The sequence below is a fragment of the Pogona vitticeps genome, chromosome 3 (genome assembly GCF_051106095.1).
Source record: "Pogona vitticeps strain Pit_001003342236 chromosome 3, PviZW2.1, whole genome shotgun sequence".
Taxonomy (NCBI): Eukaryota; Metazoa; Chordata; class Lepidosauria; order Squamata; family Agamidae; genus Pogona; species Pogona vitticeps.
The window spans coordinates 229,053,743-229,069,137 of record NC_135785.1 but is presented as its reverse complement, the minus strand read 5'-3'; the positions used below and the strand labels follow the sequence as shown (position 1 = coordinate 229,069,137).

Sequence of the window (15,395 nt, the reverse complement as noted above, 5' to 3'; positions counted from 1 at the left end):
CTTTCTTTATGGTCCAGCTACTTTTTATTTTTTTGGGTGCAGGTAGGATTACTTTCGTTTGGTCTGTTTCCAATGTGTGAGGCTGCTAGGAATTGAACAAAGGCGAGCCTTCTGGCTGTCAGGGCATTCTTTCTGGTTTGAATTTGTGATACCACAAAGTGATTTCATAAGTGACTTTAGTCATCCAAGTTTTAGCTGAGCCTTTTTTGAACGTTGTGTGCTGAGAGATCATTTGGCATGTGAAGGAAATCCTTCTTGACCACAGACTAGAAATAACCAGAGGATTCACCTTATCATGTTACTTATCATTCCAACTTTAATTTTTTAAAATTAATATCCATAGTATGACAATGCAAGTTAGAATGGTAGTACAATACTATCACATTACTTACATATTCTTTCAGTAGATTGTCTTTCTTTATACATCCACTAGTTCATATTTTAACATATTTAATTCTTTGTAAAATATTACATGCCAGCAATCCAAATTACTTCCATATCACATTCTTCTTTTCTTGAGCTAATTCCATATGTACTTATCATTCCAACTGACATCTAGAGCTAGAGCTTTCGAGAAGGTGTGCATAGCCTGAGGTCAGGAGGTGCATGTGAGAACTGGGGTGGGACCTGTGAGAAAGCTCTCATGGGTTGGATTAGACTGCAGGTTGGAAACTCATTTTCTAACTAAAAAGTATGATCAGGAAAATATAGTAACGTTCTCAGTTGTTTGATTATAGGTGATGATGGGTGGATCAACATGTGAGCAGAACCGTTCTCCTCACAAGAAGTGGACTTGTCCATGAAAACACACATGGACATGTCTTTAAGGTGCCACAATGTTTTTGTCTTCTTTAATTTTTTTAATTTTTTTTTGGTTTTGCCTAACCGACCAGCCCAGATGAACATGGCTACCTATTCTAAATCTATAAAATAAAAATTAGCTGATCACATAAAATATTTTCTGGAAAGTCACCCATATTTTCTGGGTGTGCAGAAAATAAAACGTTGAGCAATTGCAATGGAGAAAAAAATTGTTTCTGAAAGAAATGAATTACCTCAAAATAATGCATTTATGACAGACACGCTAAACCTGTGTCTTCTGCTTATATCAGTTCTATCAAATATGTAATTGTTCTGGAAAGCGTAAATCACCTTCCTCCGACTAACTATTTTACATAACAAAATCTTTCTTCTAAAACAACAAAGCAAGACTGAAAATGCAGTTTTCTTAGGGACAGAAAAGTTCAGACTGTTCCAGAAAAATATACATGAAAGGAGAGACTAGGATCTCATTCCCCTGTCCCATCTGTCTTGTTGGAAACTTAATCCTGCTGGCTGTGATCACGCATAAAGTTCATTTTCTTTGTTAAATGTACATTTCATACGATCTATACACTGCAACAATCTGACCACTTTGCATTCTCAAATTGATTTAGGGTATTTGTGTGCTTCGGTAAAGGGATTAATTCAAAATTCGTGACCCTTGAGCAATTCTCTAAATGCTTTTCTTTTTCCATCAACTCCAACATGTCATTTCATCCCTTAACTAAGTTCTAAAGCACATATTGAAAGAAATGTGTTTTTCCTCCTCTTACAGTGCTCTCCCCCTCAGCAACACCATCTTTGTGGAATGTAGAATTATACAAACAAAATATGTCAATGTTTATGTTGCAGAAATAAATCCAGTAATGCACATAGTCCTCTTTTCAAGATATTTTCAGTTTTATACCTTTTTACCAATTGGCAATATGAACTCCGAGTGTTTTTAAAAGTGTACAAGGAGGTACTACAGAATTGCACATCTTGCAAACAAATATTTTTGCTGGTGTTTTTAGAAATAATATTGTGAAATAGTATTAAAGAATGGGCCTGGAATTACGCCATTTTCCTGCCAATGGAGATATCCATGAGGTGGCACATTTCAGATCAGTATTAGTGGCAAGAGACATCAAAAGGTGTAAAATGATTTTATGTTTTTAATAATCTTCACGAAGGACAAAAAATTTAAGATTTACATATTGTAAATCTCTTCAGGGGTAAACTATGCCCTATGTATACTTGTTTCAGATGCTTCAGATATTTTCTATTGCTATTTTTTTCTTGCCGTCCTTTCATAATTCAAACTTAACTTTAATTTGAAGTTTTAAAATCATAGTGTAAGAGGGGGCTATTTTCTCTGTCTCCTCCTAAGCTTAGCTAAAATCCTCAGTGTAGCTGGGGTAGGAGTGAGTTACCTCTATTGTCGTCCAAAGGTTTTTTGGGGTATTTTGATCTTGGAAGTGAAAACTGCTAAAATGATTTGTTGGTCCACACTGACCTGAACTCACTCCTTTATGCCTTAAAGCTCTTTTGTCCAAATAGCCCATTTTTTTCTAGATATAGGTCAGAATTCCGTTCATTGGATTGATACATGCAGCCGCTCACTGTGCAGGCAGGTTTGTATTTTCTGAATTTGCACAAGGTGGTAATTGGTACTTCCTTGTGCAAGTGTCAGCTCTGCTCTTTCAAATCGAATGATAGTTGCTTTTGTGATAGCAAAATGGAGACAGTATGGATTCATGTGGACAGAGCACAATGTTTCTCCTGCAGAGGAAGAGGATTCTTGCTAAGGTGTTTGTCGTCTACTTAGATATGCTTGCTTCCCCCTACCTCTTCATATCTACAGACTAGTCTAAAATCAAAATGGAAGGAATAAAGCCTCACAGATATTTTTAAAAGGACAACACTGTAAAGATGGAGGAATAGAACTTCCAAATTAAGGTTCATGTTTCTAGCAGCTTATTTTTTTCCTTGTGTTCAGCTGTCTTTTATGTATAGATACCTTGTTGTTGAAAATTATTTTGATGATAGCAACACTCAGAATGACATCCCATATCACATTTTATCTCAACATGGAATGTGTTTCTCTGTCTTTCTTACTAAGTTTCTGAGTAAGCTCATAATTGAAAAGGGTTAGAAATTTCTCACAAAGCACAACAGGATACTGATAACCTTGCAGGTTAGCCACCGATGCTATCTCCATGCTTGTTTCTTTCCTCTGTTTTTTTTCACCCTGCAGCAGACAAGGTTTTCTCTCAATGAGATGTTGACAGAATAATATCTCCAGATTGATTGCTTACCCCACATGGACCTCTTGAAATATTTTTTTGCCCTGGAAAGTTGAAGATCAAAAGCAGCAAAAAAGAGACACAGAACTGGAGGAAAATGCCCTATCATAAAGAACCTACTCAGGTTTCACTCTGGTGTTGAACAGGCTTGTTAAGTATTTTGAAACCTGGCAGATTTTCCCATCTAAAATCCAAGCATACTTTAAAAAAGAATTTCCATAATGAGTGTCTTTCTCCTCATCGGAGGAATTGAAGTATTTTCTGAAAATGTTGAGGTAGGCAGTGATGCTAAACACTTGATTACATGCAGCAGTACAGGATACATGGCGTTCAGCTGACTCACGGATTTGGGTAAGTGCCCTTCATGGAAACCACTTAAAATGTTCCATGATATTTGTTTGGTAAACATGAAAGGATGTGCACATTTTCCAAAGTTTCCTTTGTTTCAGTTGTCGGGCAATAAGGTTCGTGGGTAACTCTAGTTGACTGATTGGGAGCTGCTGTTGGACATGGTGAAATGAATTTCTGTCAAGGTTCCATGGTGAGAAGTGTTAGTTTCTTCGTCCTGGACTGTAGTTGTTGAAATCTAACCACACATTGGGTTGTTTTGACCTGAGAACAGAATTAAGGCTGGAAACATTTTGGGATGGCGACACAGGTCAAACACAAAACATTTCAGTTTCATCAAGGAGAGCAAATATGTTTATCCCACTGATGGCATCATTCTAGGAAGCTACCACAATCAATGCACTGCGAGAGTCAAGTGGGGGAGCTTTGATAAGCAAGATTTCTTATTGGGATTCCATTTGAAACAGAACATTAGTTCAATGTGTGAACTAGTGGATTCAAATTATAGCAGGAACCAAACATCCCTGTCTTTGTTGCTGTTGCTTCATTTAAAATAACGGTGTCTTATTTTGTGAGAAAGATACCCCTTTATTCCACTGATATAGGTCAAAACAGTATAGGGACAGTTAAATGTATTCCAAGCAGGTTTTCTCTTCCTTTGAGGATAAGTGAAGTGGACATATAGGCCTCACCTAACTCTTACTCTGGATAAAATAATATATTACAGCAAATGGTGCATTTCTCCCATTTTTCCCTTTTAAACTAGAGAAGGCATATTTGAAAAATGCTTCCAGAATGACTTCAACATTTCTTAGTCCAGCATGATTACCGAGTGAGATTCAAAATACAGTAAATGAATTCTACAAAGAAATCATTTTTTCCATTTCACCAAAAATTTTGGCTCTCCGTCCTGCTGCTTTTTCAGTAAAAAAAAATCTGGAAACAGGAAGAATATAAGAACTTACACAACTAATGACATTTTGTACGGTTGCTTAGTGAAATCCCAGAAACCTTATATAGCAAAAGGTGCATGTAACCTTTTGTGATTAGATTAGGCTGCATTATATTGCAAGCAAATTGCACATTTCTTTAAAGCAATTTCTTTTTTCTGATGAACAGAGAAAAAGACCGGGTCTGAAGCAATAAAGTAATTCTGCTTTCATATTCAAGCTGACGGCAGGAGGCTGCACTATGATCTAATTGCTACTATCTACATTTATGAACGGTTTATATTTATCTTTCTCTTCACTTCCAAATATAGAATAATTAAAGCAAAATAATATTTACTTTAATGTGCATCAAACTATGGAAGTGGAGAACATCAGCAATAGATCAGCACTACCATATTATTATACAACATAATAAAATATAATATGAAGATTCCTGTTGCATCTGATCTATCTAGATCAGAGATAAAGGCAGCTGGGGCAGAAATACTTCCTTACCCTTTCCCCATAGATTTGAGAAATTGTTCTGGGATCTTCACATGCACCAGACCCTTTTCAATGGATCTTGTAACCTCAGCAGATTCCAAAGACCACATACATTTTAGAAAACAGCCTAAAAGAAATAGAATTGCAGTTAAAAAAAGCACGATTCTCTTGCTTTCCAAAGTAATCAGCTTATTGCAAGTTTGAAGAAAATTCTTTGATAAGTATGCGTATGTAAGCTATTGCTACTAAGAACATCATTTGCTCCTTTTCAGATTATGTGTGCAACTAAACAACTATCTCTCTCTATAAATATAACCACTTAATTTACGGTTGTGGGAAAAGTCACCACAAAATCACAGAGGGGATTAATGCTATAATCCTAAATACTCTTTAGTAAGAACAAGTGCTATTAAACTCACTGAAATTTATTCTAAATAAATATACTTAGGAACCTGCTAATATTCTTTCATAAACCCTTTAGAAACTTCTGTGCTGGGTATAGCAAAACATTTGAGTAAATTCTTTAACAATGGAAATGTAATGATAACTAGTTCATCAATTAATATTTTCAGAAAATGTTTTGGCGAATAGTAATTCAACAGCATGAGCATGTCAGATTAGCTAGACTAATGCCAAACTTTCCCTAAAAGTCCTATAGACTATGTAGACCTCCAGGGGGGGAAAAAGGAAGCCTGTATTCTCACAGCTGGTATATGTTTCAAAAAGGGGTAAATCTAGTATGACTCAGAGGAATATTCTGCACCTTGTATAATTCTCCCTTCTTCTGAATATCTTTTAAATGTATTTGCAAGACATGTGAATTTCCAAAAAAGTATTTACTGTATTTTTCTTCCTTTTATTGAACAGGTATATGCAAGCAAATATAAATTAGGAGAGACAGTTGTATGTCTAATGGAAAATTTAAAAATTATCCAAAACCTAATACAATGATATCAGAATATGAAAACTTAATGGACAAAATAAAAATACCAGTAGCTATTCTTAAAATAGGGTGCTTAAAATTCAAATAATAAATCTATTTAAATGTTACAAACTACTTGAAATTACTTAAGAATAAGAGAATAAAAGTATTATAAAGATATTCTCTAAATTATGAAAATTTAATTCTCAGTTAAGTCACATCTATGAAAAATATCTTTACAAGCGGATATAAATAAAAACTATACCAGAGCATAAGCAATTAAGAAATCACACCAAGATACAAAAAATCCTTAATCCCCTAGCAGAATTCTTCTGCCATTTAATCGTGTTCTAATGACATCCTTTGCTCCTTACTTCAACTAACTTTTCTGGCAATTATTTATACCTTTACAATCACTTTTATCAGTTGAAACAATTTTATCTTCAAGGGTTGAAAATCCAGGGGCTTAGGAGTCTTGGAAATTTCAATTTTTTCAGCAGTTTCTAACATTATAGTTTTGTAACTTAACATCTGGTATGTCACCATTGTATTGATAACATTTGTTATTTTGGCAATGCTTTTAATAGGGGACCATTAAAGATTTTAAACCCTAAATTCTTAGAAACCCAGTGTAAAAGCACTGAAACTACAAAGAGTGCAGACTATCAGATCTCAATATGTCACCTCTAGGTTGTAACCAAAATACTGTTCTGCTGTCAGAATGACATGGTAGAGTGACCCTATTCAGCTTGAGTCCTAGTCAACTGTTTTGAATGACTTATAGTAACTAACAGCCTAGTTTCAAGCCTCACTTTAAAATTTACTTTCAGTTTCAAGACTTTTTCTTATATATCCCTATCATAGTTTAATACACGATTTAATACCCAATTTCAAACCATGACAGGCAAGTTAAAATGATTGTCTTATTTGTATTTGGCAGCTATTAATACAATTTTAGAAGATTTTTATTGTGGTTAATTAAATTTGTAGCAAGACTGCTTTCTCTTCTCTGGATCAATAGAGAAATTAGCATTTCCCCATAAAAATGAATATATATTTTCTTCTGGAAACACATATTTAAAAATATCTGATTGTGTCTCATTCTCATCAAAGGAAGGGTATGACAAATTCTGAAAATTAAAAGTTTCCCATACTAACGACAGCTCAAATCTCATAATCATTAAGCAAACCTGAAGTTTGGTATCTACAGTATAGCTACTTCTGCATAACTTTCACAGGCATTCTCTGACATCAAGCAGGAGCTAAAGCTGTGTAGAGATTAAAAGATAAGCCTAAGGAAGGATCAGGAAGAAAGGTTAACAGTAGCACAAATATTTCATCTCAGTACTCTTTGAGCAACCTTGAGATCACTGAAGAACACAGAATAAGATGAACCATAAAAAAGTGTTTCAAGATCTTTGGGAATACCAGCAAGGAATAATATGTAAGCAGATTTTGATAATACACAATAATACTAGTAACTCCTATTTGTATTACTATAGCATCTTTCTGTCAGTAATATAATCATTCTGGGTTAGGTCCAGATGTAGTCATGCTTGCAGTGGACTCATTAAAGTCAGCGGGGGATGTTTGTCAGATTTTGCTATAATGTTTCTACTTCAGAAGCTGTGTATAGAGATGCATACATTAGTGCTTGCCAAAAAAGAAAGAAAGAAAATTATGTAGATTAGGGAGAACTGAATGCAAAAATACATCGAACTTTTGTGCACAACAAAATGTACATGAAAGTACACATAAATTTTCATGAGTGCTTAAACAACATGCACAAATGATATTGAAATAGGATGGGAAGAATTTTGTTTTGAAAAAATTAGAAGATTATGAAGCAGGAAACAGAGTTGCCTTTTATGAGTCATGACTAACTTAATTCACATTGCTTTCAATGGGCTACTCCAAGTGCGATTAAGCTTGGCTTCAATCTACTTCATTTAAAAATAGAAATAAATAGATATAAATACCAATTCCTATTTCTGAGTGGATAGTTTGAGTATGATACTTCCAAAAGCAACCCAAAAAGCCAGTTACATAGTTTTATTGTCACACTGTAGTAAAATTCAAAAGTATCAGTGGACACAATTCAACAAAATGTTGTTGATCAACAAGAAGATTGGAAGGTGGTGTAAGTTCACACATCCCAAATGCTTCTTGCTTTTTTTTAGTGCTGTGGTGCTTCTTTGTTTTTATGTTTTGTCAAGTTGCTTCTGACCTATGGTGACGTAAGAATTAAGAAAGGTCTTCTCATTAACAGTCCTGTTTAGATCTTGCAAATTGAAGGCCACAGCTTCTTTTATTAAAGCAGTCTATCTCATGTTAGGACTTCTACGTGCTTCCAGTTTTCCTAGCATCACTGTTTTCTTGCTTGATTATAAAAAGCTGTATTTACTTTCATCATTAAAGCCAGTTTGTTACAGGTTTGTTCTGATATTATTTGATAACTGTGCAAGAGTAGGTGAGGTCTTGTCCAGGATCTATGCAGTCTCCAATGCATTTTTGCACTCTAACTGGAAAAAAAAAGCCTGGGAGTAGTTGCTTTGTAATAGCCCCACAGGCTTCTAAAAGACTAGCTCTACAAAAATGAAACTGGAAAGGGACTTCCAACAACATTTGCTTTTGATCTTTTGCATTTTTTTTCTCATTTTCTCATTTTAATGATATTAAATACAGTGGGCCTAGGAGTGGGAAAATGGCTCCCAGTTCCTCCAGTGTTGCCATAAAATAACAAACAATTATGTACAGTTGGGGAACTCAATGGTTATGAACTGATTGAACACCATAGTGTATGCAATTTTGCCATTATTGCAGAGCAGATGTAAATGTACAAAAAAGAGAGGTACCAAGAGCACAGACCTTTTAACAGCTAAAGAATCCTTATCTTTAGTATGCCATCCTAAAAGAAACTTACTAAACAAAAGCAAGATTATTTAATTTAGAGTGATGCTCATGCGGACTCAACATTAAGTACAGAATATCAGCCATCGTCAAGCTGTACCAGATCACAAAGCATATGAAGCACGTCCAGTAAGGTGCCTTCTTTTTTTTCAAGGCACAATGCGTAAGGTAAGAACAGAGAGATATTGTATAAGAATTCTGTTGTGGTTCCATTTTCTAGTAAGTATTTTCTTATCAGACAGTATTTTATCTACAGGCTGCTGCTTTAAAATCATGCTCAGATTATCAGTTCTGCTGTGAATTCTTATACTTCTCATCTGATGATGGATGACTACAACTAGCATCTCTCAGACAGTAAAGAGGGGCACAGAATAACTATCAACTGTTTTACTAGGTTTTGCAATGGAACGAGTATGGCTACTGTTCCTGCTGACCATAAAGTTGCTCTCAGCGACTGCACAATTCAATGGGTACAACTGTGATGCCAACCTCCACAGTAGGTTCCCTGGTAAGTGCTAATTGCAACACATTATTCTTTCTTGTTGATTTTTTTTAAAAAACATGCTTATTTGGAAATGAAGCCCTGGCAGAGAACTCCTCATTAACTAGCTAATGGAGAGTGAAATTCCTGTGCTCTGTGCAGGAACAGCTCCAAACCCTAACAGTTTCTTTTCCTCCTGCGAAGGGTGAATTTGTGCATGAATTCTTTATTCATGGAATGCTTCTTCATTTTTTAATAGTAAAAAGATACCTGATTATTATTGAATATATTTTTAATGGTATGTTTCCTTGTAGCAGGATAGGAAGAACTTTTGGAGGAGCCAAATAAGATACGACACTATGTACCGAAGTAAGAATTGTGTAACTTTTATTTAAAAAGAGGATATAGTAGAAGGCTGTGTGACTTTTCAGCCTCCAGTAGACTTGTAGTGTAGTCAGGTGGGTTTAAAAAGCAGTGCTCACTCCTAATCTTAGTTTCTATCTAGGTCAAGTTTGCCCACGTTTGCTGCTTTCTCTTAAAAAACCCCACCATTCTCACAGTTCATAACTTGATTTACTTTATTATAGTTCTTTTCATACATTATTATATTATACCACAGGCTCTTAACATGTGATTCGCTGACCTCTGGGAGGCCACAATGTTCTCACAGGGGGTTCACAAAGGTTTGAAGAAATTTGCAGTTAAAATGGAAAGAAAGAAAGAAAGAAAGAAAGAAAGAAAGAAAGAAAGAAAGAAAAGGAAATGTAGAATAAAATTTTAATTTCCCTTGTTTCTTTGTGTAAAGTTTGACTTTTCTGGCCTAGTGCTTTCATTAAAAACAAATAAAATCAATAATTAGTTATGAAAAGAACAGCTTGATAGCAAATAACTGTTTGATATTTCTGCACATGATGAGAACATACAAATGAATGATGCTGAGTGGCTGAGAGACAGTCAGAAGCCATGGGAAGAGAAAGTCAGAATCAATCAGTGTCAGTGTGAGCGTTTGGATGGATTTTGTGATCATGTTTCTTCCATTTCTGCTATTAAAACCATATGGTTATTGTCGGGTAAAGTGACTTTTTGATATTATAGCAGTGAATTTCGTAACAATACATCGTATTGTTTCGTAACAATACATCGTTTCTGAGCTTCAGAATGGATCAGTGGCTGAATATGTATTTATTTATTTATTTATTTGATTTACAGTATATCCCGCCCATATGAAATGTAAAAGAACTGGTGCTGTTGATAAGGGCGCATCCTGTTCAAAGCAAAATGAAGCTTCTTCCAGTAAGCTTAAAAGGTGTCACTGTTATAGCAAGGAATATCTGTCAATGAGATCCTTTGGGAGAAACTTTAAATAAATATTTGATGCATTTTAGGAATTTAAAACTTGGTGGTCTGTGATGTAAAAAAAAGTCCATTGTAAAGAAAAGGTTAATAACCATTGTATTTGCTTTAATTTAAGTCTCAACCACCAAGTGGTTTGCACTAGTCAGGCAGTATAAAAGGTTTTTTTTAAATAAATGATGACATATCTATCTTGCCCTTCATGGCCCACTAAAAATCTATGAATGTTAAATTTCAATAGCTGTTTGTTATGACAACTTACTGATAAAACTCCATCAAATCTTGCAAAGCTCAGTATGAATATCAAAGACACAAAAATTACAATATGTTAAAAAGGTTGCTAAATTCCAGTTCTCCAAATTTAGGAAGACTAATCTGCATATTATGCAAATTAAACATGTTAATATTTACAGAAATGCTAGAAATGTGTGTGTTTTCTTATTGAGCTCCATGGCAGGTTTTTAAAGTGCAGTACTGCAGTGAAGGCTCTCCTCACAACCTGAGTTTGTTTCCAGGCTTGGGTAGCCAGCTCAAGGTTGGCTTAGTTTCCAAATCCCACAAGGTGGGGATCCTCCTCTATTCAGCACTGGTTAGGCCTCACCTTGAGTATTGTGTCCAGTTCTGGACACCACACTTTGAGAAAGATGCTAACAAATTGGAACAAGTTCAGAGGAGGGTGACAAGTATGATCAGGGGGCTGGAAACCAAGCATTATGAGGAAAGGTTGAATGAATTGGGCATGTTTAGCTTTGAGAAAAGAAGGCTGAGGGGTGATATGATAGCACTTTTCAAATATTTGAAAGGCTCTCATACAGAGGAGGGGCAAGATCTGTTCTCGATCATCCCAGAGTACAGGACATGCAACAATGGGCTCAAATTAAAGGAAGCCAGATTTCGGTTTAATATCAGGAAAAACCTCCTAACTGTTAGAGCAGTACAACAGTAGAACCAGTTACCTCAGGAGTTGGTGAGTGCTCCAGCACTGGAAGCATTCAAGAAAAACTTGGATAATCATCTGGCAGATATGCTTTGATTGTATTCCTGTGCTGAGCAGGGGCTTGGACTAGATGGCCTTGTAGGCCCCTTCCAACTTCACTTTTCTACGATTCTATGACTCAACCTTCCATCCCTCCAAGACTGGTAAATGAGTATCCAGGTCATGGTGGGGGTGGGTGGGGAGGCAATATGTAACCTGCATAATCAAATTATAAACCACCCACAGAGTGCTTTTAGTAATATGGTGCAGTATATAAGCACACTTTGCTTTGTGAGTTGACTCATTATTTCCCATTTTTACTCAGGCATGAAAATACAGGCTTCTGGGAATATATTATCGAGAATATTTTGGTTAGAATAGAATACACATTGACAGGAATGGCTATTGACTCTCCAACCAACCAAAGATGAGGATCATACTGTACTGTATTTTTGGAGACACTCTGAGTTGTTTCTTTTTATGTCCATGTTTATCTGTTTCCTGTTCTTTTAAAAAGTCAATTCCTGTGAATGGGGAGATGTAGATGGCTATATTTTCAGGTGGGAGGTTACACAAGCACCATCAGAACTATTTATTAAAGCAAATCCAAGAAGTGAAATAGTTCCAAAAAGTAGTAAAAATATTAAAAAGAAATTTGAAACAGGTTTAGGCAGGAGGTCACACATGAAAATAATGCAGCTAAAGTATCACTCTAATACTTATTACTAGCAGAGAGGACCACATAGTCTCGGAATACACACAAAGTACAACTCTACTGAAAGAGCACAACATCCTCTTAGAATGAACTAAACCAACTAAAAGTAACTTCTGTGCCCCTTTATACCCCAGAATTCCCAGTTTCATATTATTTAATGCCAAAAACCAATCAAACTTTGTTGTTTTCAGAAACTTTGAGAAGACAAGAACAGCTTCTTGCCCTCTTCCAACACACAGTTGAAATAATTTCTTTTAATAAGAGCTGCTCTAGCATAGCTTCTTTTCCTGAGACAAGAGACAGGTATTTTCTTTGTTGCTAGGCAAAAACCTGACCATTACAGCTAGAAACATACAGGCCTGATTCTAAGATGGACGAGGTTTCACATTCCTGTTTCCCACTTTTCTAACACATTGGCAGTGACACCAAAATGCACCAACAAAAGAGGAGAAATTAAAGGATGGGGAAGAAAGACAGGTTCTAACATCCTTCAGTGAAGTTCTGCTCTAACCACAAGAAGTGGATGCTCACACATATACCCATAGTCCTACTAGTGCAGCCAGGTTTTTAAAAAGAAGGGGGAAAAAAGGTAAAACCCAGTCAATATAGTTTACTCTTAGATGTCCTTCATTTCACACTTTTACTTTGCTTATGGGTGTAGAAATGTGGTGAGCAGCTGCCATAGCCTACTGACCTTACTCAGAAATGCCCCAATGAGTATATAGGAGAAAACCTGGGCTTTTTTGGATGGGGGAGTGAAGCTCTTCCTGGGCACTGCTTTAGTATCTTTCTCATGAGATAGTAATATTTTCAGTTTATTTGTCCTTGTGTTTAAATTAATTTTGTCTTTTTTTATTTTCACATTTTAATCTCACAAGTGCATGGAGGATCTGTCTTGCTGTACCTCATGAGTGTCACTGGGCTCTTTGCTATCCCTAGCATGGCATTGCAGAACCAGCTCTGGTGTGGTTCTTGTTTTGGCATACAATTATATACAGTGCACATTCCTAGTCATGTTGGGACTGGGATTCTGGAAGTTGTGAGCATAATACAGTGGTGCCTCGCTAGACGATGATAATCCGTTCCACTGAAATCGCTGTTTAGCGAAATCATCATCTAGCGAAAAGCATTTCCCCAGTGGAATGCATTTAAACCTGTTTAATGTGTTCCAATAGGGAAGAATCGTCGTTGTCTAGCGAAGATCGGCCATAGGAAAGCCACTTTGCAAACCGCCAACTAGCTGTTCAGATAGCTGTCTTGTGAAGCTTAGGTCCTGAAAACACCCATTTTGCGAGCACGGAGGGAGCTGTCAAAATCGTTGTCTAGCGAAAATTGGTTTGTGAAGCAGGGATCAAACATTGTCCAGCGAAATTCCCCCATAGGAATCACTGTTTTGCAAGGCACACATTGCCTTGTACACCCAGATCTATAATATACAGACATTTTTAAAAGGAAAACTTGGATTCTGGGATAGCCAATGATCCAAATGGGCACCAGTTGGCAAGTCTAAAATCTGGAGAAAATCTACTCAACTAGATAATACGTCAATACTAAATTTTAGCCACATATCAATATATGTTTCATTTCTAAAGGCAACTTGCATTCTCTGTCAGCCACTAATATAAGTCTAGGTTTAACACAAGCCAGCTTGGTGGCTTGTTGAAGGGGATTTCACTGCTTGTCCGGTGCTCTATCTTTTACTGTTGTGGTTTTAGTGTTAGTTTTAACTGATTGGCTGTTACACAGTATTGTGGGAGTACAGGCACATAGGAATCTGCTTTAGAGTCACCCACCGAAACCCCAACAGTAGTCCTCCATAGGCTTCAAGCAATAGTGTTACCAGCCCTACCTGGAGATGCTGGATATTGAACCCACTGAAACTGTTAAATTACTTTCTATAGTTATGGTATTTGTGTGGCTTCAGCAAATGGGAAAGGAGGAATGTATCATGGTTGATGTGTTGGCTCATGTTGTGCTACACGCTGCTGTCTCACGCTCTGTTGTCAGTACTGAGACACAAGAAAGTGAATGCGAAGAGAACCACTTGTCCCACAGTCCAACTGCTTGTAACATTCACATACAGTGGTGCCTCACTAGACGATGATAATCCATTCCACTGAAATCACTGTTTAGCGAAATCATTGTCTAACGAAAAGCATTTCCCCATTGGAATGCATTGAAACCTGTTTAATGCGTTCCAATGGGGAAGAATCGTCGTTGTCTAGCGAAGATTGGCCATAGGAAAGCCGCTTTGCAAACCACCGATCAGCTGTTTAAATTGCGAAGCTTAGGTCCCGAAAACACTTGTTTTGCGAGCATGGAGGGAGCTGTCAAAATCGTCGTCTAGAGAAAATCGGTTTGCAAAGCAGGGACTAAACATTGTCCAGAGAAATTCCCCCATAGGAATCACTGTTTTGCGAATCGCTATAGTGATAGCAAAAAGTCGATGTCTAGCGAAAAAACTGTCATGCGGGGTAACGATCTAGCGAGGCACCACTGTATTTTAAAAAGAGACAGTTGACTGGGTCACTGCAGTCCTCCCAAAGCCTCAGAAGAGCCTCTATAAGTTTGCAAGCTTTAACAATAGCTTTCACTGCCAGGATGCTGTTATACTCCTTTCCCTGTCTAACAATTCCAGAGCTTCATGACATAGCACACCATTATTGTAGCTGTACAATCATAAAAGAAAGTGAAAATTAAACACGGTCCTTCATTCTCTTGTATTCCAATGAGTTGCACTGTAGGTCTTTTCTTATCATATCATAATGCCACCCATAGCAGACATGTTCTAGATGGGCTAATAAAATAAATAATAATAATAATAATAATAATAATAAAAAATAATCTTTTGTGTTGCATTTTCTTGTCTTTTGCTTCCAAATGGTCAGTATTTTTCCTTGTTTCCCTTTGGGCTGCATTTCAGGCACTAAGAACAGTAACATGACACACCAAAAGAGAAATCCAGTCACAACAGAATGAAGGGGCAAACTATCACAGCCCTGATTGGTCACAAAATAAAACATGTTCACTGATACCCTACAACTTTCTATGACATTTTTAAAATGCAGTGAAGCAACACATATTACTTTCTAACTGCAAATTTCACTACTTTTTTTAATACCATGGAAAACCACTACTTTCTCATAGAAT

At 36.4% G+C, this 15,395-nt stretch overlaps 1 protein-coding gene across 1 annotated transcript in view; it reads left to right on the top strand.

Annotated features, from left to right (window-relative positions):
- Positions 1–9,097: 9,097 nt before the first annotated feature.
- ZPLD1 (zona pellucida like domain containing 1) overlaps positions 9,098–15,395 on the top strand; it is a 47,513-nt gene continuing 41,215 nt past the window's right edge. Inside the window, exon 1 of the mRNA XM_020785035.3 lies at positions 9,098–9,228. Coding sequence (XP_020640694.1) covers positions 9,123–9,228 — 106 coding nt within the window. The 5' untranslated portion in view covers positions 9,098–9,122. The remainder of the gene's footprint in view (positions 9,229–15,395) is intronic.